The sequence below is a fragment of the Sylvia atricapilla genome, chromosome 21, assembly GCF_009819655.1.
Source record: "Sylvia atricapilla isolate bSylAtr1 chromosome 21, bSylAtr1.pri, whole genome shotgun sequence".
Taxonomy (NCBI): Eukaryota; Metazoa; Chordata; class Aves; order Passeriformes; family Sylviidae; genus Sylvia; species Sylvia atricapilla.
Window position 1 is genome coordinate 7,949,344 of NC_089160.1, and position 25,442 is coordinate 7,974,785.

The following is a 25,442-nucleotide window of genomic DNA, read 5'->3' on the forward strand; positions in this document are numbered from 1 at the left end:
CCCTCAGGCACCCCATTTTAGGGAGGATACCAACTTCCCACGCGTGCTGTTTGGAGCTGAATATGTGCCAAGAAAACGACCTGCTTCAAGTCTGTGATACATGCTCTGCATCCTGCAGTAATCAGCGAGTTAACTGCAAACACTGAATTAGGAGATTTCCCACCAAATGTTGACATTATTCCTACAGCAAGCAAGGTTTGGAATAGAAGACAGTGTTTCAATGTCCTTTTTGACTGCAACTATTTGAACAACAGACAGAACTTCCAAGTACTACTATTTCCATTACTATTTCTAAAACACATTCTGCTCTTCCTCCACAATATCTCCTGCAGCATATCAGCAATCTAAGGTCCTTTAAAGAGACCTGTTCCATTATTCTGATTTTTGGGTACAGTATGCCAATGTCCTGAAAATACACATTTCCTGAGCATGACTAGACCTGTCAACAAGCGTTTTCTCATTCAAGCATAAAGAAGTTTTCTAGGTTCACTTAGGATACAAAAATTCATACATTTAGACAGAGATGTTTTAACACTTTGTTACTACCACTTCTTTAGGAGTTTGAAAGATTCTAGAACAGAAAAGTGACTTTCTGCTGATGCAGGAGTGTCTTCCATTCTATTGCCCAGAAGTTTCCACTGGCATTCTGGCTCAGAAACAAAATAAAATTATGTATATACTCTTCCTTCAATCAAAATTACAAAAATCCTTTTCCACCCAGACAACTATCAACTTCTGCATGGATGTTTTCACCATGTGTCTGGGCAAACTGGGCACAGCCTTCCAGCAACTTTCATGGCACTATGAAAAAAGGCACCAAATGAATACTGGAAATTAAACTACCAAAACAAAACACACTCAAGCCTTGCAACTTACAGAATCACAGAATGAACTAGGTTGGAAAAGACCTTTAAGGTCATCTAGTCCAAACCATGACCTAACAGCTCCTCATCAACTAAACCATGGCACTGAGTGCCACATCCAATCTTTTTTAAACACCTCCAGGGATGGTGACTTCACTACTCCCTGGGCAGATGATTCCATTGCCCAATCACTCTTTCAATGAAGAATTTCTTTTTAATGTTTAACCTAAACTTCCCTTGGTACAGCTCAAGACTGTGTCCTCTCATTCTGTCAGCTGCTACCTGGGAGAGGAGACTGATCACTACCTGACCACAACCACCTTCCAGGGAGCTGTAGAGAGTGATAAGGTCACTTCTGAGTCTCCTTTTCTCCAGGTTAACTTCCCATCCTCTCTAGATTGTCTCCTTACTATTTTAAATATTTTTAAATTCTTAAGTCATTACATATGTAATAGTTTTGCAGAAATCTCAAGTATTTCCCTCATGTCTGATGACACAGTGAAGGCATGAAAAGAGATGCCAAAGTCAAATATAAATTCTCATTTCTCTGTGCAGTACAGAAGCTTCCTTTTCCTTCTGAACACCTTTGCTCTTTAAGGTTGAATATACAAGAGAAGTGTTCTAACTAATTCAGAATAAGTGTTTTCTATTATTAAGCCAATTCCCATTGTCTGAATGACAGCTAGAAATTACCTTTCAGAAACAATGGCTTCTGCTGCCTTTCTGTGTGACAGGTTGGTTCTAAGCTGACTCAAAAAATCCCACTGCCTCATAAAAAGGATTATTCATAAAACATTTTAAAACCGAGTTCATAAGCTCCTTCACCCAAACATTGTTTTCAGTGGCATTTCTTGTCAGGACATCACAATTTCTGGGAGCTGGAGGCTTGTCTAGCCTTGCCTGCAAGCCACATTAGTTTTCATTGCTTTAAGTAAAGCAATTTAATTGTGGGTTTTCATAATTGCTACTTTAATTCAAGGTGCAGAAAGAACACAGCCCATGGTTCAGGGTGGTCATTTTCTTCCTTTCTATCAGATTCCTGGGGATTTAAGTGCATAAAGAGAACAGTTTGCTTTTGAAGAATTGATGCTGTATTCAACAGACACAGACTGATCCTAGATAGAAATATATTTGTGACTCATGAAATAAAGACTTTCCTAAGGAAGGGAGACACACCTTCAGTACTAAGATAGTGAATTACAAAAAATCAGCTATAACTGTGGAATTAAGGGTTGCCCGAACTTGACAGCTTTATGCAGGAATAACTAATGCTTGTTATATTTTCACACAATGAAGTAGAGTGGATAGGAACCAGAATAAATAGAAATAAAACTAATACTGAATATACAGTAGACTTCTGACATTTGCAGAGTACTGGAGAAATACAGGCAAGTCCGGTATATATAATCACTCCTTATTTCCCTAACTACTTTTAAGTAGTCCTGGATTCCAAGTCACAAATTTTGCATTTTGCTGCTTATACTATAATACAAATTAAGTTACTACTTCATACAAATTAAGACTCATCAGTCATATCTTTGAAGATTAAGACAGAAAAGTAGAAAACTCAGCTGTAAGAAAAGCATGAAGGAGTTTATAATGGGGAAAAAAAGACTGCCAGCCTACAGCACTGCAGGCAAGCAAAAAACCACAGCACCCACTGGTAACTGACCATTCCAAACATCAAGCTAATGACTTGAAACGGCATTCAAAACTCATCGCTATCACAAGGGCTCAGTACAATTTCTCTCAGTACAAATGCTGTAAGTTAGTTCACTTTAGCACTACACTTGCCAGATAAAGCCAAATTTTATACTCTGCATAATAAAGTTCTATATTTTTGTCCAGCCCAATAACCATATAAAGAGACAGTCAAACTGAAAAATTAGCTAGAAAGGAACACTTGCGTAGTTCTGCTTCATTTCCTACGCAAAAGCACTAAGATATTGTAACTTGTGCCACTTAGAGCAGTAGTTCCTAAAACAAGCTCAGTTGGAGAGTCTCTGTGGCGTTTTCTCTTTTTAATGAATGGCTCAGAATCTCTGAGCTGAAGCCATTCCACTGCAGCTCTGGCTCTCAGGTGCAGCAAACAGCCCCAAGTGGACCTGCCAAACCCCTGTTTCTTCTACCAGAGGTGATCTTATCTATGAGAACTATATCTCCAAATCCAACAGTAGGAGAGACACAACTACTGCAGTAGAGAAAGAGAGGTCAAGAGGTGAAAGTCTTGGTTTTATTCCAGTGGAGCACATCAACAGAAACCAAGGAATTCCTCTGTGCTCACTGCTCCTCCTGGAGAAGGGGTGTCAACCACATCCATTGAGCTCAGCAGCAACCAAAGGTTGTGTAAGTCTGCTTTCTAAAAGCATCTAAATTCTCTAGGAAGCAGTACAGCATAAATATCTTCCTTTAAATTAAAGATGAGGTTTAAGATTTACCTTGCTAACAACTAAAGCCAGTCCTAGAATAAAAACACTTTCCAACATGTTTAATGCATTTCAGCAGAAAATCCTGACAGATGCAGACACTGACAAAAGGACTTACTGACATGTGTTCAGGCAGGGAAGTGAATAAGCCTTGGCTTATCTTGAGGAAAGAGGGGGAAAGGCAGGATTTCGGCAGAGCTGCAGCAGCAAAGCTTATCTAGTATGCACTGGAGTCATGTTAGACTTCTGCAGCTGTAGCTATACCTCAATAAAAGGAATCATTCTGTAGATAATAAACTAGAACCAAAAGTCAAACAGCAAAGTGTGTTGCACACAGATGCCTTTTACAGTGCTAGGAGAGAGAAGAGATTGAAATTCAACCCTAACATTTTAATTCTCTGTAGAGATTAGGTAAAAGAAACAAAATACAGATGAGAGACTAAACTACTTCCCTTGTCCTCCAAAGGGAGGGGACAAAGAAATCCAACAGAGATGCAATAACCAAGAACCTTCAAGTGAGCTGAAATCCATGGCTTTAAAGCTCCTTTCTTTCCAACTCCTAACACACACTCAAGTAAAAAAAATCCCAAATCAAGACCTCTAAACATTGTGTATATTGCCACTCAATTTCTCTTCTGTTCCATTATAACAGAATAATACACATACAAACATACTCTTCGTAAGACACCTCCAGAAGAGGAGAATACAAAATTAACATTCTGAATGCTATGCGCTGAAACCTTAAGAGATGATTTCTTGACAAGTTGAAACTAAATTTAAAAAAAATTAATCTGATATCTTCCAATCTGCAATTAAACGTAATGAATTATGAATGACTTTTGATTACTGGATATGAAAATTGCCTTAACAGAAAGTACACCTAGGAGCACAACTGTACTTCCAGGTAATTTCAGACTTTTAGGATAATTCAGGCTGGAAGGAGCCTTGGGGTTATTTAGTCCAGTCTCCTACTCAGAACATGGAAAAAGAGAGGCAGGGTTTCATAACTAGGAATCACAGTATCAGTCTTTTTGAAGCAGACCAAAGACATGTCTACTAATACATTAGTTCCAGCATCGTGCCTTCTGGAAGAGGGGAGAGTAAAGGATTAACAGGCTTAAGCTATAATGTAAAACTTGTAATACAGCTTTGCAATTATCTAATTGCCCTTCATTCATCTCTCTTAAAATTAAGATCACATCCTGCAGTCTTTGCTTCTTGCAGCACCTCACAACAAGTTGTCCAAGAATGACTGAGTCTTTCTTGCAAGGCCTAAGTCTATTGCAAAGCAATTTTTTTTTAAAAAAAATAATCTATATACCCTTTCCTCTACCCTATAACCCTTTCTTCTACATCTCAGCTACATTAATTCTGATGAAAATTTCACATCACACTGCAGCTTTTTCTCCCCACAACTAGCAATTCCATACCCAGGATGCTCAGCACATTGCCTTTTGTTCAGACACTGCACCATACCAATGATATTAAATAAGGTTTAACTGCATTGCAAATGTTTCACAGGAGGCTAGAGAATGCTGCTTAGTGGTCCCTAAAACTGCATCAGTGCTCTATCTTTTGTACATGTGTTATTTCAGGTGCTCTTGAGAATAGATGGTTTACAGCACCAAAAAGTCTGCAGTCAACACCAGATCACCCCACACTGCACTGAGCAGGAACTTCAGAGCACCCCGGTGGTTTTTAATGCTCCTGAGTCCACCCAGCCTTATGAAGCAGACCAGAAGAAGTGCCTTAATTCAAAGCAATTTTGTGTGGTGTTATCACCACGGGCAGAGGCTGCTCTCCATTCAGTGCACTTGTGTGATACCATTCCTAGAACACACATGTGAATATTGCCTGGGTATCTGGTTCTGGGGTGATCAGTGGACAGTTTACACAACTGGAAAAGAAGCTTTTTAATCTCAGTGAATGAAAGGTAAAAATGCACAATGCATCTTCACCACGTGTGCAAAACACATTCCTCCCTGTACTTTGCCCCAGACTGAAAATATGCACATTAGATTTGCTGGGATGCCTTTAATTATTTCAGTAGTTTGTAATATAGAAAAGTTTGCACATGTTCTAGTAAAGCCAACAAGAGCTAACTGCATTACAGTAAGCATCATTGCTTATTCACAGTAGAAAAAAAGATCACTACATCAATTAACACATGCTGTTAAATAAATTAACTAACTTTGTCCTAGAAACATTTCCTTTTCTACTTAATGAAAGGTAACTAATGATTTCTTCCAGCATGTAGATTATTAATGACCAAGAAAATGAAAGCCAAGGAGTTCCACTGAAATATCACTCTATTTCCATCATGTGGAAAAACTGAAAAAAAAAACATAATGATTTTGTAAAAGATCCTGTTATGGTCTAAACTGCTCTTACATTCTGCTTCATTCAGGATTCCTTGGATTTGTTAGCATTTTAGTACATGCTAGAACACAACTGGAGACACAACTTTTACTATATATCTTCAACTAAAAGCCATGAAAGATCAAAATCCAAGCCCCTGACAAATGACAAGTTGCAAGCAGGAGGCCTTGAGCCTTGATGTTATGAAACCAAATCTTGTGCATGACTAATCAAGACACATCTACAGAATTTCAGGATGAAATACCTTCTGAATCCTAAAAGCCAGCATCCACTTCTTTCTGCTTTTACAGACCTAGCTTTTGTAACTAGAAAGAGCCACTGCCAGTTATGAAATGGAAAATAATTACAGCCACCATCACTGCCATGATAAAAGTGTTAGGACAAACAAGAGAAACACAGATGACCATCAAATTACCCATATTAATCATGTACATTGAAATTATTGACATGGTACCATGTATTTATACATATGGTAACCTCTGAAAGGAAAAAAAGAAATCTCAACTAAGCCTAGAGAACTTTCACAAATAATAAATTACTTCCTTAAACACAAATTAGATCCATCTTGCCAGCCTGCCTTACCATACTTGAACAACTGTTCTCAACACTATACTTTTAGTCAAACTGGCATTATAATGGAAGGCAAAGAAAAAAGATATTGCAAACACTACTCAATTTTTACTAACTTTAGGGCTAAGTCTACACTTTAAAAATCTAGGTCTTAACTATGAGGGCAATTTTTCCAGTATAAGCCAATAGTCAGTCACTAACTTCTAGTGAGTTTCATAGACAGCACAACTGAAGAATCCAGCCCATCGATGTGCTTTAATTAAACAGATTTCCCAGTCACAGCTTGCAATCACTTTACTATAACACAGTACAAGTGTAAACCTGCCAGGAGAGGAAAAAAATTCTGCCTATAAAAGATTGGCTTATATACATGTATGTAGATTTATATTCAAACTAGCAAGGCACTTTAGCAATAATTGAAGCTGTCCATTGGAATAAACCCTCATACCCTCTGCTGAAGGCATACAAATAAGCACTTTTTTTAATATTCTAACTTCATTAATTGATGAAACCATCTTCCATCTCATTCATTCTCCCATTCTAAAGCAAGACCATTTTCAAACTCCCAGTTACTTTTGCACTGCTCATCAGCAGTTACAGGCTTCACTCTACATCAGCAATGAGTCTGCACCAGAGTGCAAAGCACCATCCATATACTCCTCACCAAGTTTAGACTACAGGCTGTGAAAACCAGCAATCAAATCTGAACAGTGAAATCCATCCCTACTTGAAGATGAAACGTTGGTTTGGTTTTCTTTAATAAGGCACAGGGATTTCTCTGTGATGGGCACACTGGCAGATGATTCTCAACTATATTCTGTCACTTGGAAACTGAGCACAGAAATATACACTATTACAACAATCTGGAGCAAGGAAGACTTTTTTTTTTTTTTAATTAGAAATGTGAATTAAGATGTTGAATAACAATTTCAGGTACTATTTGAGCAAGGGCACCAGAATGTCTTGAAGTCATTTGACCAAATTTGCCTTTTTGGGAGGATGATTCTGACAGAAACAAAACTCACAGAAGAGACTGTGTATATCAAGCACACTGCTGCATTTAGTCAACCCTTTCTGACAATGGGTAGAATAAATTGCTGATCCCCATTAATAAAGCTCAGCAACATTTAGTGTTAACACAGGAAAATCAAAAACACCAGAACACCGAAGTATAGAGAAACCATTAGATAAAAAAACATATTACAAAAGACCAGTGGGATTTTTGTAGCTTGGAACAGAGGCATCTCTCTCCCCCATCCCACTCAGCCCTCGGGTCTTCAGTTTATCTTATCTCACTGCAAATCCTGAAAGAGAGGCTGCAGCACAAGGTGGTGTTAAGAACCAGAGATTCTACCACTGGTTTTGCTCCTTTCTTCATTTCTCCCAAGGCAGGGGACCGCCTACAGGGTGACCACAGCCCCCTTCCCACACCCCACAGAGTGACAGTGATCACACACACACAGAACTCTGCTTGGATGCTCTCCTGAAGAAAAAAAACACATTTATGCCCACAAACGTCCCCATCTTCACCCCCCACCTGCTAAAACAGTGAAGCCCTGTAGGTGGGACTGCCTGGCTCCTTTTTGGGGTGGGGGTTCTGGCAGGCTGGGGCGAGGCCCCACGAACAGAAGCAGCCTTACAGACACCGTGGAGCCGAGCAGCTCTCTCTATCAGCCAGCACTGCTGGCACACCGGTGTCACTTACACTCGGGTTCCCACCTGGGCACACCGAGGAGGGCTGGGAGAGGAAGGAAGTATATTATGGCTGCTCTTTGCTTTTTCAGAGGGCAGATGAAAGGTCTACAAAGTTTCACTGTAAAGGAATGCACTTCAAAGGAGAGTTCAAGACAAATAAGATTTTGTCAGCACTAACTACAGAATTGAAGGGGGGGGAGTAGCAGAATTATACTCTGCACCTATTACCACAACATGAGTTTTCAACTAAACATCAGAAATCTGGATTTCTCTTTTCCTGTCCAAGTAAACTTTAAAAAAAAGTTTTAAAAGATACAGGAATTGTAAAATCTGAAATTAATTCGGCTTAAAGTGAGAGAGCCTTTTTAGATCATTTCACCACTTGTTAACAGCCAGAGGTCTTAGCCAAGCAGCCTGAAGGCAGCGATCACCTCTCCCAGCTCTCAGTTCCAAGGCCCTGCCGCTGAGGGAAGGCGGGAGAGCATCCCTTTCCCAAAGATCACAAACTCCTCCAGGCCGCCTCCCGTGCGCTCCCGACCGCACCGCGCACCCTCCGCTAGCACCTCCGCTCGAGTTTTAAGAACGCAGAAACACAAGTTTCTCTCGAGAAAACCAAGTCGCAATGCGAGGCTCAGTCCGACAAGCCATGCCCACACGGCTCCATCTCCCTGCCACATCCAGGTGTTACTCCCGGCTGCAGGTGATGGCTCAGCGGCCAGAGCTCAGACACTCCTCACGGAGTTCTTTGGGGGGAAATCTTTCCTCCTTTGTCCTGGAGGAACAGCGGGTTCAGAGCCCGCAGTAAGCTCAGCCGGGCTTCCCCGGAGCCGCCGGCGAGCCCAGGCGTGGGGGGCTCCGGGGAGCGGGGCCGGGCCGGCGGGGCAGCGCCGGGCGGCGGTACCGGGAGGGGCGGCCCGGGAAGCCCGGCACCGGCGGGACCCTCCCGCGGCCCGGCCTCGCCGCGACCCCCGCCCGCCCAAAGAGCCGCGGGGCTCCCGTCAGGGCGACCCCACCTTCGACCGGCCCCAGAGGGGCTCCCAAGCTCCCCGCAAGGCTCCGCACCGCGCCCGGCAGGAGAGGAGGAGAACGAGGAGGGGAACCCGAGGAGAAGGAGGAGGGCGCCCCGCACTCACCGCCGCCGCCGCCTCCTGCGGCCCCCAGCACCCCAGCAGCAGCACCAGGCAGCCGGCGGCCAGGCTGCAGCTCCAGCGCTCCATGGCGGCGGCTCAGGAGCTCCGGGGCCGGCCGTGCGGCGCGGGCATAGCCCGGCGGGGCAGCGCGGCTCCCTGCAGGCGGCTCGCCCCGACGCCACCGCCCGCCCCTCTGCCGCGCTCTGCCCGCTTCTCCCGGCTCAAGTCCTCCCGGGACTACAGTATTCCTCCGCTCCGGGGGCGGGCGGTGCGGGGCACGCTGCCGCCCCTCGCCGAGGAGACCGCGATCGCCTCACGCCCTGCCCCGGGGCGCCGCGGTTTTGTGGGCTCCCGGAGCGGGCGCCGCCTCTCCCCGCCCCGCACCTCCAGCGGGCGGGCGGCCGGAGCCCGGACTATTTTCTGCAGCGGAAGTCGCGGGTGCGGGCGGGTGACCGGGAGTTGCTGGCAGTGCCGGGTCGCCCCTCAGGAGGGGCGGGCGGCGGGCGCGGGGCTCGCCCGGGCTCAGTGTCGGCACACCCGGCCGCGCTCAGGTGCGACGCCTCGGCGGGGACCGTGCGGACTTCCTCCCGCCTGGGCTGGCTGCGAGCGCCTGAGGGAGCGCTGACCGACCCCGAGGGGCAGCGCCGGCCGGCCCATCGCTGTCTCTCAGCGCCCCGTCGCGCCGGGGGAAGGAGCCCACGGAGCGGTGCGCCGTGCCCTGCAGCCCCGAGTGGCGGCGGGCCCTCCTCCCCCTCGGCGGGCGCCTTGGCCGGCCGCGCTGTGGCCGTGCCCGCGGGCCATGGGGCGCACAGGGTGAGTGCCGAGCGCGGCCGCCGCTTCCCCGCGCTGCCCCCGGCCCGCGCTGACTCTGTGCCTTTGCCTTCTCCCGCAGGGCGCTGCTGCTGCTGCTCCTCTGCCTGGGCGCGGACACGGCCACTGCGGTAAGTGTCGGCGGGGCCCGGCCGCAACAGCGCCCGCTCAAAAAACCTCTCGGGGTTCGGGCATCCTTCGGCCACAAATAAGATGCATCCTCGCCCCCCGCTCTAAAAGATGAGCGGATTTTTTTTTCACCTTTTTTTTCACCTCTACTCCGGAGTTCTTTATGCCTTTCGTCTGCTCTACTTTGACTAGCTTCTGAAAAGCACACTGAGTGGTACTTGTGGAAAGTACACTCTTTGGAAGACTTGTCTGTGTGCGGTGTAACAGGTTTCAGTGTCTGATAGCCTGATCAGGGTCTCTCTTTGCGCTGACTGCCTTTAGCTCTTTTTCAGCATCTTCTCAAGCCTTGCTTTAAAAGCTGCCCCTCTATCTAGGTCCTTGTGCACAAGGGATGCCATCCAGAACACGTCATAACTTAAGTAAAAGAGATGTGAGAAATTAAAGGATTAAGCTTTTAAGTGTTGAATCAAGGTTCATGACTATGGATTAGTAAATGTGTTTTAAATTCTGAGTTGGTGTACAGAAACAATGACTGTATGATCTGTCTATCTGACAACTTTATGACATGAACATGGACTTTCTCTTACTGTTCCTAACTGATATTTAAACAGAGTAGTAGGGGACGGCAGATTTTTAAAATGCTAATAATTTTCTTCTTCTTTGGTGTGGCAATAGATTTTCTGCAACTGGAATCTGCAATTGTTAGCCCACTTAACTAGTGAATAAATCTGTAGCCTAAATTAAGTGTCCAACTGATGTACAGTCAGCAGCTCAAAAAAGACCTCTTTGTTATATTGTGATGTAAATGAAGATTGGACAATAATGTTTGTGGTGTGGATTTTACAGTGCAAATACAATATTCAATTAATGTTAATGTAGTATGTTTCAAGCATGTTTGTTTTGATTCGATTTCAGACAGATTTCTAAGAAAACCAGTTGAAACATGAGTTCTTGACTTGTTAGCCAATGTTTTTCCACTGCTTTTGCTACTCTTTTGATAAAAATTTTAAGGATCTATAACCTTTCTGTGCAACTGAAAAGAAATCTTTGGAAAAGGCTTTAATAGCAGAGGGGTTTATACTTTTTACAAATAGGAAAGGCTTGATTATGTTTTGCATTTTTCATAATCAATTGCACTTGTAGAATTTCATCATCCTGATCAGGTGGCAGCTACAAGCTCTAATCTTCTCGAAGATTAAAAGATTAGAGAGTTTTGTTCAATAAAACCAAGAACTGTTCTACTAAGAGTTCTCACTGCAGTGGAGTCTAGGTAGAAATGACTTTTATAGAGCAAGTACTTTAAAGGCAAATATTGAAATGATTTTGAGACAAAGGTGCCACATTTGGCAATAATTTGTATCAATTTATGTGATGTGGGAGTGAAATTATTGCTTATTGATGCAGGTGGAGCTAACAGCAGATTTTCAGTTGTTTGCTCCAATTTTGCTCCAAACCTGTTGGAAAACATCCCTTAAGCAGTGAGATTTCTGTTAGCTCTTCAACATCTTTCACTGCCCATAGAGGGACTCCTGTCAATTAAATAGATCACAATATTTAAAATCAATATCTATATGATATTTCTAGGTGTTCCTGAGAGTTTTCTTCAGGGTTAGAAAACAATGAAAATCTTAGTTGCTGTGTAATCAGTCTAAAAATATTAAGAAGAATCAGAAATAGGTCCATAAAAATACTTCATGCTTTATATGTCTAAGCAGATAATGGATTTAATGATTTCTATTAAAATGCTGTCAAACATGCCCAGCAGGAAAGAGTAAAAGTATATTTTTGTCAACTTTAGATACAGCAGTGGGTTAGTAACTGACTTTTTGGTATCACTGATTTAAAAACATGTCTTAACACTTTCCAGCATGAGGTAAGCTGTTAAGAAAAACTACTGGTGATTAAAGTTGCACTAAAAAGAGTTTTTTTCAGGAAAACTAGGATCTCTGAAACACTTCTTGATAGGTATCAGGTGTATAATGTGAAGTGCTGGAGCAATAGTGAGGTATAATGTCAATAAAATGTGGTTAAAGCTTTAGGTTAAGGAGTAACTGCTTCTAGAAGAAAATTCACAGAGACAGTCAACTTGTTGCTGAAGATGATGTAATTGTAACTTTGTTCACATTTTTTTTCTTTTAAAACATCTCATTTCAATAACGTACCAGTTGTAAAAGAAACATCACTAAAACGTTGTTCCAAGTTCTTGAGCACTCTTCAGGAATGGTGCTGTGGCCATGACTAGTATACACAGGGGTACACCTGGTGTCAAAGCTGGCTTTGATTCAGAGGTCTCAGTCATCTCCCTTTCAGTAAGAATAAGATTTTAGTGTGTGTCTGAATTAATATCTTCATTAATCATTATTTTTCTTGGGTATAAATCATGATCTATTTTGAATGGCAGTCCAAAATTAGTCTTGTAACATGATCTGTGTTTTCTTGAAGCAAAGTGTTGAAAACATGGATGACTTGCTGTTACACATGGAGTGCTTGGCAGAGACAGTGTCATCCTATAGACCAGTTGCTGGGAGTGACCTAAGAGTTCCCCCTAACAGCTTTCCCCCTGGAGTCCCTCCAGAAGCTGTGCTTCATTCATGGTTTCAGCCTTTTGTTATCAATAATTTTCATTAATAATGAGCCAGGAGCATCAATGTCAGATGCTGTGCAAACACAAAACAACAGCATGGTGCTATCTTCAAGATATTAACTGCACTAAGGCAACTGACAAAAGTTTGTCCACAGGTAGGAGAGAGAACACAAAATATTGGAACAGTGCAAGAGAGGCAGGGGCTTGCCTGAGGCTTCTGCAGGCTACAGTGCAAAGTAGAGTTTTTAGGACAGGGACTTTTAAAGGCATAATTAGAGTTTTGCTGATGTTTCTGGGATGTCATGGGTGTGAGGTAGAGCACGTGCTGAAAAAGGTCACTATACCAAGAGACAGCCTCTTGTACTGAAATTTGAGATTGGTGTCCCTTCACAAATCTGGGCCACTTCCTATTCCTAGCACTTGATATCTTGTTCAGCAGAACATCTTCAGCATCCAAGTAAGGCAAACAAAAATTGTCTGCTAAAACCAGTTCTGGGAAGTCTGCTCTATTTTGAGTAAGTGAAGCTCTGCTAGTTTGTGACAAGCTAGCCCAAGTCATCGTATTTATCTGTGTCTTAATATATCACAGGTTTTCTGTGTGTTTTCTATTGTTTTTATATCTATGATACTAATGCTTCATAGTGTCTTTTCCTTTAATATGTACTGGACCAACTTAATTGAACTCAACTCCTTGTTTCCCATGGCTAAAAATAAATATTGTTCCAGAGTCTCTGAGAGAGGGGGAAAATTAGCTGTTTAATTATATTTGATTACTGTAAATCTTTCCAATTCAATTTTTGCAAATGTGCTGTTATCCATTAGGAGGTGTTTATAGAGTTTTGACCTTTCCTTTGCCATTTAAGTCAGTATTTATAGGTATGCAACTTGACTTTTATACAGTTGTATCTTTATGTAGCCAGTAAGTTTATTGAGAAAAAAACAGTATCTACAGTAAAGTTACTTTTATAAGGAGGGTGTCTACAGAATTCAAGAAATAATATAAAATACCAACCTAATCTTATAAATCTCAGGAATTGCTAACCAGATAAGGCAGCTTCTAATCTGTAAGAATGCATGGCTGTGGGGACACTTGGTGAAGATTCATGTACTGCATTGAGAATGGTCCTTCTGCAAAGGTCAAGTTTGAATAACAATAGATTACTGAAAAAATAAAGGAATACTCTGGTTCTGTAGCAAAATAAGAATTACTAAAAAAAGAAACTTGTTGTTGATGACAGTGCTAATTTTCTAGCTCTTACTAAGACGTTGTGTTTTAGGGGAAATTTTCATGTAAAGCTGAGTATACTTTCCCATTTGAACAAATAATTGCTGATTTGCTGGATATTTTCTGTGTGCTGAAGACAAGTGAGCAAGTGGCATTTTATCTGACACTCATTACAGCAGCTGTGAAATGAAGTCATGTGTGTGTATTCTGAAGAGATTTCATGATATCATCATCCATTTAAGACTCTGGTGTGAGAGGCACTGTGTGACCTGAAGAAGCATTTTATTTCCTTTTTTTGGGCAACCATTGGCACCAGGCACTGTGTTCCTTGGGCTTAAGGACTGCTGTTGTTATGCTGGTGTCTCTAAAGGAGGCAGAGCATTTCATGCTGGGGATTCTCCCCTTTGTCCATCTTTGCTGTAGAGAATCTTCCCTTCATAAGTGGGGTTTGGTAATATCTGTATCTCAGCTTCAATGTTATAATGATGACCAAGAACTAAACATAAGATGTTTTTTAAGTGTTCATTGATAGATTATTTTCAAGCTCTCTGAAAATCAAGTCTCAAAACAAGGGCTATTACTGTGGAAAAAGTAAAATGAAAGCTTTTCTGTTGTTAGCTGTGGAAAGGGTTGTTCTAGCAAGGTCAGTCTGTATTTCAGATGGGATTAGAAGGAGGCTGAATTGCTTGTTAGAGGGTTCCTGTAAAATGCAGGCTTGATAGTGACTGCAGTGCTGGCTGTTATTGGAGAAAGATCAGTGGGAAGGGAGATCAGGCACTGACATTAAGAACTTAATTTCTTTAGGTGGTTGGGGCTTTGTTTTGTTGTTTTGTTCTTCTTTTTTTTTTTTTTTCTTTTTTTTTTTTTTTTTTTTTTTTTTTTTTTTCTTTTTTTTCCTAGATACTCATATAAACCAAAAAGGCTCTCACTCTCCTGGAAAAGCTATAAACCCTGACTGAGCTTTACATACTTATTTCCATTTACATGTCTGAACAGAAAGAGTATTTAGAGTGGAATCATGCAGTTCTTGTTACCTGTACCCTGCAAAAATAGGAATTTAGAGGTGTAGGCAATAAATCCGAAAATACATGGGAAAAGCAAATAATTTGTTCCTGTGCTTTTTGCACAGATTTCCTGCAGTTCAGCCTGCCTTGAGTCTTTCCTTATGATTTCCCCTTCTCTTTATATCACAGGTGTGATTTATATGGAAGTTGTGTTGCTGCAGTTTCCAGGAGCTGTGTTTAACTTTCTGCTTTAAAAAGTTGTTGATAGTAATCTACTACTTACAATCAAAATCATCTTTTTAGGATGTTTTCCTCTTCTCTCAGGTCTGAAGAAACACAAAGAGGAAACAAAAACGCCAAGACAAGGGAACTGTTCCATGGATCTGCTTCTTCTTTGGCTTCTTTGCCTCATTTTTTTAAGAGTTCTTGCTGGTCGGCGGTGACTTTGCTGGCCTTCTGATGCTGCTCATACCCAAATGGGTACAAAGCCGTAGACATCCCTCTGGTCTGTGCTTCCCTTCTTGTTGTTTCTGCAGAATTTTGATTAGGTTTGCTTGTGTCAACCTCTTGGAGCCACTAAACCAGCACCATCCAGTTTGCGTAGTCTCTGCTCACTTGGTTAGCTTAACACTGAGACCATCAGCTCTGTGAACCAAATCGGCCTGATTTGCTTCAGCCCACTGAGATGTCAATAGCAACTGTATTCTGAGTCTGCCTCCTTCACTCACTGCTCTATTTTCTCTCTTTGGCTGGAACCTGCTGCACTTCCCACAGCCTCCAGCCCTTGCCTCAACGTGCTCATCAGCTCCTGTGCCTCTGTCTCTCCTTTGTGCTTTAGCAGCCGGGGAGGCTGCCAGGATCACCGCTGGTAATCCTGCAGTGCTTGCTCTGATGCCTCACTCCCGGCAGCGCTGAGGACGTGTCAGTGCCTGTTTCCCAGCGATCTCTGTTGCACAAATGTCTTTAGGAGGTTTGCACCTGAATGCTCGGTGCTTTCCCCATTAGTGGAGGAACAAACGATTCCGTGCCTGGCACAAGCATTTGGCAAGACCCCGGGTCAAAACTTATTGTCATCTAGGTGCTGTAGCTGGACTAATTGGGAACTAGCTAGAAAAGGCAATACATCCAAGTTTCTGTGAGATATGAAACTGATATTTAATTTTCTTCAGTTTTGGTATTTGTCATTTTCCTATTTCCATTGAAGGAGGAAGGTTAGAAACAAGGTAGCAACAGCAACATTAACTGTTTCCTTAGCATACTTTTTACCGCTGGTAGATAGATCCAAACCTGCAGCTTTCTAGAGATTAAGGTGAAGTGTTTGTACAGAGGAAGCCAAAAGCCAACTGCATAAATTAATTTCTAGCACTGTTTGGAGGGGTTGGTTTTGACCTAAAAATCAGAGGAGAGAAAAATGAAAGTGCAGTTAAGCAAGAAATGGACTTATGAATGCTCCTGTGCTTCTTCAAATCTCCACAAATAAAATGTCACCAACTCTATTTTTTGCTAGCATCATCACTTTAAAGCTCTAAATAGTGACCAGTCAGTGCTTTGTCTTATATGTGTATATAAATGCATATAATTTCTATAACAAAGTTAAATAGATTAGGTGACACTGAATAATGGCTTGACTTTCCCAAAGAGGATTGGGACCATTTTAACGTTGTAATAGTTCTGCTTATATAAAACTTTTGCTGTGAAGTATGTGCAGATACCCCTTGCTCTGTACAATATATGTATTTAAAAATTTTTTTTAAGCAACTTGGAATTATTCCTACTACTGTAGTGGAAACACATCAAAACAATAGGAAGGTGAATCATTGTATTGTACTTTGATGATTAAAGCTATGCCCAAATCAGGGTGTAACTCAACTGGAAGAACATAGCCTGCAGGAGCAAAAAGCAAGCTTGGAAAATTAAGAATTTATAGTAGTCTTCAGACTTTTCCATAAAAGGAGCCTGTAGGCTTTCAGCTTCAACCTTCCTTGTAAAGTTTTAGAGTATTAGCAAGGTCTGTGTGAGGGGTTGAAAAGCTGGAGCGTTATCTGTAAGATCAGTGTGTCTCAGTAAATGCCCTCTCCACGAAGTGCAGCATTTATGAAGTGTGGATTTGGCTGGAGGGTGAGGTTGGCACGTCCTGGATTGCACTGCACGTTGTATACAGCATTTTGCATAGAAAATGCTGAGCCTTTATTACCAGAAATGATAGAAGTGTGCTGATGGTCTGGTGGGATGACTGAAGTTTTTCTAGTAAGCCCTGGGTGGCAAAAGTAGGGTGCTTTGTTTCTGGGGTATTTTTGAAATATGCATGCTTTTTGCTCTGCTAGGGAAACAGGTGTGACACAAACACATTGCTTGCTGTTTAGAAAAAGTTTTTTATCTATTCTCATCAGAAACACCGTTTTTTAACAGCTGTCTCTTCTTGCAAACTTTGTGATCATTTTTATAAAGGAAGAGTAGTGCATTTTTAACCTAATAAAGTAGTTTTGGCTGTAGCTGGAAACAGCCTGTGAAATCTCTTTCTACACATGGTGCTTGGCTTTTTGCTGTGACTTGCAAAGGTGTAAGATGTAAGAAAAACGTAGAGAAAATATGTTAATATGGTGATGAATAGAAGAAGCTTTCAAACCACTCCTGTAACAAATGTGTTCTTGTCACCACAGTAAATGTCAGATCCTCAGCCTGCTTTTACCACAGAAAATTTCTTTGAATACCACAGAGGTTTTAAAGTTAAATACGTTGGTGACCATAAACGGAATAGTTAATGGTCTCTTCAGTGTGGTGATTATATGGTTTGCTCTGTGGTACTTTTAACAACCTTAATCTCTGTGAATGTATAATCTTGTTAGGATTAAACCAGAATCTGCCTAGATAATTAGAGCGAGCTCCAAGCTGTGGTTTGACCTGTATCTCTCCGTGGAGCAATTTCCATGTGAATGTATCGGCCCCGGGGCTGTGCAGTGTTGGGAGCAGAGTCTCCGGGAGCTCAGGGGCTCCCATTCCTCGAGCAAAATCACCCGGGAGGTTTTGCCAGAACTGCCCTTCTGAGGCTGTACGAACAGGGGGCTGGGGCAGAACATCGTTTAATGCGGCAGAGCGCGTTTTCCACTGAAGGTAAAATGTCTTTGCAGACCCTCCACTGTGTAGCTGCAGGATGGGTTGAATCCTGAAATGAACATGCCTGTTGAAGTTAGAGCAACATTTGATCTGCTTCGACCGTTCTCTTGGGTTTATTTCATTCGTTTCACACTGTTTCCTTATGTCATACAAAGAAGCAAGTCGCAGTTTTTGCTTTAAAGTCCACAATCACTGATTGCGGTTCTGCGTTGTCTTTCACCCCTGAGCGACTTTCAGATGTCCTTGCACTGGGCCGGGCTGAGCACTGGTGTTACTGTCCTGGATGGGGGAAGAAAGCCTTGCCTCGAGTCATGCTTCGAGTTTTGCTTCTTTGAACTGTTGCACCGTGTGCTGTGTGTGCCCTAAGGCTCCTCTCTAAATGAGGGGCCTTGTACAATCAGCCTTTGGAGATCTTGAAAGCTTGAACCTCTAACCAATAAGGCACAAAACTGTAAAAAGTAATTATGGCTACTTAAAGACTCTCCATTCAATTGCACTTTCCTCTGTAGGCAAGCGTGAGACTGTGAAGTTTCCAAAGAATCTGCTTGATTTTTATCTTTCAGGTTTGTGCTATCCAGCCAAGTTCTGCACGTCTTTTTGAGAGGAGGGGCAAGGAATAAAATCCAGCTAGTGAATCTTAACTACAGTCTGTCAGTGATAGAGTAGAATTAATTAATATTTATATTGGATCTCCAGTGCTACTATAAATTTTCGACTCCATTCAAGGATACTTTATGAATCACAAACCAAAGTGTTTACCAAGTATTTTGGATAGAAATAAATAAAGACTATGAAAAGACAACTTTCAGAGTTTTCGTTCTGGTTGTTCAGTTGAAGTTTTTATTTTTTATTAAGTTATTGTCCACATTTTGAATGATTGTTTTACAGTTTTATCTGCACAGAAGGCTGTCAGCCCAGGCATCTCTGTGCAGTGATACTGGCTACAGAATTTATTTGGATTATATGATGACATTGAACTTACCAGAGATAAATTTTCCTGAAGTAGTTCTATGTTTTCTATGTGTAATAATAAGTACTCTTTATGAACAACCAGGCAAAATACTTCCAGCATCTGTTTCATCAAGATGTGTTCTAACAATTTCCATAAAAGAAATTCCAGTGAGAAAGTGACTTCCTCCTCTTCATTCCGGTATCATGAACTCACTCAGAGGAGGGCAGAGGGGTACCAGGTTTCAGGCCTAAATTCCTTTGCAGGAGGAATGTGCAGTGAGACACAGGTACAGACTAGCTCCACGACATACTTGTTTAGAGGGGCCTTTCTGCAACCCAGCAGCTCGCAGATCTCAGATTTACACCACTTCCTTATCTGCAGGGGTTTGTTTTAAAAAGCAAAAAGCAGGATTAGTCTCTGTGAAGAAACTCTGTGAGTCTCTTTAATTTTCGGAGGGTGGCTGCTTTTCTAGATAGGCAGTGGAAGTGTTTTGTAAGACCCTTAGAAGCTGTTAATGGGATTGTGAGAAAGGTAAAGATGAAGGAAAAGCACTTACTCTGCTGTCAGGTGTAGTCTGGCTACTGTGTTCAGCTGAGGTCACTGAAAATTTCACCTGCACTTTACATAGTGTGTCACTGGGGGCCTCACTTTCTTTTGGAATTTTATTTAGTGTCTGGCATGATTAATCCTGGTTTTCCTTATATATGGAGTGTCAGTGGCATCTTAAACCTGATTATTTAGATGTTACCTCACACTGTATCAAAGTAGCACTAGTATCAACTCCTATCTCGAAAAAGTTGCACAGAAGCTCTGAGCTGCTTCCATTGAGTTCATCACAAAACTACTATGGGAAAGGAATTCCAATTCTGTTAGGAACCAGATTATCTCTGTAAGATGAAACCACCACAATTCATTCAATGACTTGACAGAGTCGTGAAATTTACTGTGCTTGCTCAGTTTGGAACCACTGCAGCCTCTGCTCTTGATAAGCCTGAAATCCCTAATCCTGTGTGATGATATCAAGAAGCTGTAGCAGGATATTGACTTCTATCAGACATTTTATGGTTAGGGCAGGAAGCTAGAGTTTTGTAGATAAAACATGAGAACTTGGTTGTGGCATAAAGAATCCTAGATTTAATTACCATTATAGCTTGATGAATGGCTTTGAGTAACTTCTTTAAATGCTCCATACCATGTTTGTAGCTAGCTATAATATTCACACTGCTCCCAGGGGTTTGTATGCCTGTTTATCAAAAATTGCATGTATTTTTCCTTTCTTTCAAGGCATTGTGCTGGAGGGAGCTGCTCTCAGAAGGGAAGCTATGCCTCAAGGCAGATAACTGTTGGTAATACTGAAGCAGATTTAGTGGGAAGTTGAATGAGTGCTTATTTGTGTTTTGCTTGAGTTCCTAAGGTGATACAAGTATTTTTCTTTCATGATTTTCATAACTAATCTACTAGCTCTATTAATATGTATGAACTGAGAATTATGATAATAACATACAAATATATATTTTGTAAAAACTAATCTGAATGCAGGTTTGAATTTCAGTTTTAATTGCACAAAACTGAAGACTTCACCTGAACCTTGTTTTTTCTTTACATATATTCCACTCAGGTGCCATGAGGCTGGCTAGAAATTAGTAGTACTTTAAATATTAGACTGTACCAAACAAATAGCATCTGTGTAAAGAAACAGAACGAAGTCAATGGTATTTTAGTTTGTTCAAATTATAAAGGCATAATGTAAATAAAACATGAAGTAATATAGTGTTTTGCACAGGGATACAGGTGATGCCACATTTTTTCCTTGAAGTATTACAAGAGGGTTGAGTTTAAAAGAACCAAAGATTTAATGTCTTAACTCTATTAGCTTTAGAAAGCTATTGTTCTAACAGTAGCACATGCTATTTTTAAAAAATATAAATAATATATCATATAATATATTTAATAAAATAAAATATCAGTTTCTATCCCTAAAGCTTACTTGAGGAAACTAGGAGAAAACAGAATTGTCTTTAAAGTGTCAGGGTTTCTCCCACAGCTTTTAGGTCAGGTGCTTGCCTGTAGGGACCTGTCACGTAACATCTGGATGTTTGACTTAAGCACTGCTGAGGAAATCAGAAGAGGAAATCAGGAGATGGTTTTCCTGAGACTGGATTATCTCAGAGCTGTCAACTACGTGGTTTCCTTCATCTTTGTAGGAAGTAATTGGCACCTGGACCTGTTTGTGGTAGGATATCTGACAAGCTGGATGGAGATCTGTTTTGAAAGGTCTGAGTTGGACAGCAGGGAAGAAAAATATAAATCATACTCTCTGGCCTGCAGTATCTGCTGTTATGGTTATGTCATGTTTGATGCACACTAGACACAGTTAAGTGTTCAGAACAAAGTTCGGTTTTTAAAAGACAGTAATTGATTGAACCTTTTCTAAACAATGTTTTTAGTTGCTGTGTCTTTGGATGAGCTGGAGTGGGAGGAGAAAAGCTGTTAAATGGGGTGAGAAGCTCCAGCAGAGAAGGCTGCCAGGTGCCAGGAATCCTGTTTGCTGTTGCCATTTCCTAGCAGGAGGCTGTTCCTGGCCTGTGTGGGTGCCCGTGTGTGCGGGGAGGATGGAGGGCAGCTGGTGCCGCCTGTCCCCAGCAAGGCTCTGCTGCAGCCCCTTGGGCAGGGCGGGGTCTGACTCGGTGCTAACTTCACAAGCACAAAACGTGTTCTTCAGTGTGAGGCAGGGAGTATTCCTGTAGCTGGGTTAAATGTTAGACAACTTATATCTTAAGATAACTTATCTAACTAACTAAATTGGGTAACATCTTAATTCATTCTTTATTTCCCATTTGTGCTACTCTGAAAGCCCGTGTGCTTTCAAACTAATCAAATAGAGTATGTTCTTTCTTTCAGTTGCTCTTTCCATCCTGCTTTTTATCAAAGGTCTTAGCTGAAATCAATTTAGTGAAAAAGCTAATTTGAAACCTTTCTCAGGTCATACATTTGGCTGAAACTTGATATTAATTAATTTAGCCTTGTTTGCAGAATACCTGTGGTATATAAGCTGTCATTTTTAGGACACCTTGGCAAAATCCAAAATGAAATATTTTCTTTTGAGCTCCCTGCCCATGGACAAAGGACCGCTCATGTAACCTTTTGTTTGGTTTTCTATAGAATTTAATTTACAAACTTTGCTGGAAAAGAACCTTTTGCCCCTATTAATGTATTCCGTAGCACAAAGGAGCCCGCGGGGTGTCAGGGTGTACAATGCTCAGCCTCTGCTCTGCAGGGTGGACTTGCTGTTTGTCTCTCATGGGGGGGAGGTGAGGAGCTTAATGTTTGCATCAGTTCACAGCTGAATTTTTAGCTCTGATACTATTTCTCCCACGGCAAGTGTAGGCCTTGTGCCTGTCACAGCAGGTTTGTCTGTGTGATGGATGTGGGAGTACACATAGCTGGGAATTGTTTTTCTTGCGGTTAGAGGAAGGAAATCTAGCGCTTATCAGAAGTCTGGAGCATGCAGCTTACTCAGATTTTACTTTTCAAAAATACTCTTCAGATAGAACTTATATCAGCTTTGTTAAAAATCTGCGAGTTTAAAGTATCTCCATGCGCACGTGGAATACTTGTTTTCTCTGAAACTCCCAACTTTGTGAAGCTGTGAACTTTCTCACGTGTTCATCTAAGTTTGTAATGCTCCCACCTGTGAACTCAGGTCACCACATCTGACCCTAGTGTGCTCTCATTCATGAAAAATCAGAGTTGAAATTCAATCCCTGCTTCAAAAGATTTCCAACCTGCCAGATACGTGTGAAACCTAAAGAAATCCTGGGAAAATATTGCTCAGCAAGGGGCAGTCTCATCACACTGACTGTAGAATTGTGCTGCTGCTGTTTAAGAAACTGTGTACACACAACTTCCTCTGATACTCATCCTGGTTAAGGATCTTCTCTGTCTCTAAAAACCTAGAGAATACCTGAGCTAAATGTTGTTCATGGGTATAGAAGTGGAGTTTTAAGACTGATTTTAATTTAAAATCACTTACTGCTGTTGGAAGGTGTTGGTAATCATCTGGCTGTGGAAGGTCTTGGGAACAATTGTCATTTCTCCCAAAACTGTTCTTTCTCAGTCTAGTGGCAGGTTGGTGAGCTCAGAGCACAGCTGTGCTTTATGCTGTGTAAACAGGGACCATAAAAAAGGAACCTTTCTGCAACAGGATTTTATTGTTAAACTGATTGTTGATGTGATAGCTCAGATCATAAATCTTTTGAGTCAATGGTCAGCAATCCAAAAGGATCATTCTTTTCTCTTCCTCACAACAACAGAAACATTAGTCTTCTAGAAAACATCAAATTATTTCATTTACTGAGGGAAAACCTGCCCCAGCCAGAAAAGACATCTCGTTTTTACTTTGAGAACATTGCACACTCCTCTTACAAGTACAGAAATTAATCAGGGTTGTAATCCTTGGGTCAGACTAACACTGGAGGATCCAAAGCTATTATACTTGATTCAAGTAAAAATCCATGTGGGTGTATGTTTATATACAGCTATTGCTTGGTTTTGACCTCCTGGGAATCTCAAAGAACAGTAACAGCAGGTGGAAAGAGTTTTCAGGGTAAATTTGACATCATATCCAGATTAGTTATTCAGTACTTCTCACTGACACTTTTTATCTCTGGAAGAAGAATGAAGGAGAAAAGGATATTTAGCCAATCTAGTTTTGGAACTAATTTATCCATTTAACCCAGGCATGGCTTGGAGAATAACTATTAATACCCTGAATCCTTTTATGACCAAAGGAGGGTGGTAAGAGGGGTAATTCTGTGAGCACCAAGGTCAGATGACTGACTGACATAAGGAATGTCAGTGCTCACCTCTGACACAGGGATTGTTTTTCATAGTGTGCACACTGTTGTAAATTGGCGTGTGGGTGTACATGAGAGATCTACAGAGGCATGGGACACAGCACAGCTGGGCACCTATTCTTTCCTTGCACTGATACTCCAGCAGCTCTAAAGGAGCTGTTTAATCCATATAGACTATTTCTGTAGGTCCCACTGCAGGGTGTGCAGCCTGTCCACATTCCATCATTCTGGAAAGTGGAAGTTCAGGGGAGTTATGCTGGTAACAAAACCTTATATAGCCACTATCAGACAACAGATAAAACAGATAAAATGAGTGTTTTGTCACTGTGGAGTGCAGTGTGTTCCTGCAGTATTAGTGGTTCATTTTGCAGCATACCCATGAACATTGCACAGCACCATTATGTAGCTAGGAGAATATATGATTTTCTCTGAAACAGCAAGGAATTTTTTAGGAAGGCTGAATAAACGTATTTGTCTTGGAACATGACCAGGATTCAATGTCTAATAGCTCCAATATCACTTAGCTTCCTAATGGCCACCAGATGCCGGGACCTCTGGTTTTTATCTCATCTGAAAGAAAGTCTAAAGTCATGAGAGCCCCTGATAGCTCAGGATGGTCTGAGATAGAAATGCTTCCTGCTAATTCCCAGCCCTGTCTGTTCTATCACTTATGTTTCTGGTGAAGCTTCTTATGACAACACAGTAGTGCTGAGATTGGGATTTTTGAGTTAGGGTTAGGTGCAAAAGGTTGCAACTTTCCTGTGAGATACACACATTCCTTCATATCAAGGCAAGGGTTATGGTCACTATTGTCATAACAAAGTCAGAATACATCTAAACTTATTTCTCTAAGATGTTTTAACAATATTAGATCTCTCCCTCAAGAATAACTTAATGGTCAGTCTTTAAAATAAGGATTTGTGATCAGTCATGAATTCAGAAGAACTTTTTGGGCCAGAATTAATTAAAAAAACAGCTTGCTGCTTATAATTTCAAGGAGGGATTTAATTTCTAGTGAGCCTTTTCTTTTGCTCTTTTTCCCCTACTCTTTTTCTTTTTTTAACCATTAAGAAAGCAATCAAATGCTAGATCATCTGCAAGAAATTAAGTATTTAGTGAAGTTTTCTTCAGTAAGCTTCCTTCTGGGATGTTTTGCAAATCTCTGTATTTGTTGGCCTTGTAAGGAAAGTATATAAACAACAATGTTCCTTCTTCAGTCCAAGTGAAGGTGTCATGCTCCTGTGTCACAATACTGAACAATAGTTTGTGAACTTCTTCTCCCAACTTGTAGTCAGTGAGGAATATTTTAATTATTACTAAATGCATGAATTTCCCTCACCTCTTAAGTTCATCAGTGGTTATATTACATTACAGGCTAGCAAGAGGATCAAACCAATGTTATTTGTGAATGGGAAAATGTATAATATTTCTTTAATACAGTAATTTGACTGAAAGAGAAACATGCAGCATTAATTTTGCTTTCTGTATTTCTTTAGCTATCTAGATACATGTAAAATATATAACCAGGCATGTTTCAGACACATGAAATAATTTTACTGTGTTATATTTGTTAATGCTGTGCTGGCTGTGATCAACTACCATTTCTTACAAAGAAAAACAGATCTTTTCTTCTGAACTTTTTTTCTTCTATATTGTGTGGCCAGAAATTTAAGCCTTGCAGCCCCTGAAATTTTGGCCACAAGCT

The 25,442-nt window shown here is 41.3% G+C and overlaps 2 protein-coding genes across 2 annotated transcripts in view; one reads left to right on the top strand and one right to left on the bottom strand.

The window, feature by feature from the left end:
- The window catches only part of COL4A5 (collagen type IV alpha 5 chain), a 68,233-nt gene extending 58,893 nt beyond the window's left edge, over positions 1–9,340 (bottom strand). The window contains exon 1 of the mRNA XM_066334102.1: positions 9,067–9,340. Coding sequence (XP_066190199.1) covers positions 9,067–9,150 — 84 coding nt within the window. The 5' untranslated portion in view covers positions 9,151–9,340. The remainder of the gene's footprint in view (positions 1–9,066) is intronic.
- Positions 9,341–9,862: 522 nt separating this feature from the next.
- The window catches only part of COL4A6 (collagen type IV alpha 6 chain), a 101,837-nt gene continuing 86,257 nt past the window's right edge, over positions 9,863–25,442 (top strand). The window contains exons 1-2 of the mRNA XM_066333738.1: positions 9,863–9,876; positions 9,956–10,004. Coding sequence (XP_066189835.1) covers positions 9,863–9,876; positions 9,956–10,004 — 63 coding nt within the window. The remainder of the gene's footprint in view (positions 9,877–9,955; positions 10,005–25,442) is intronic.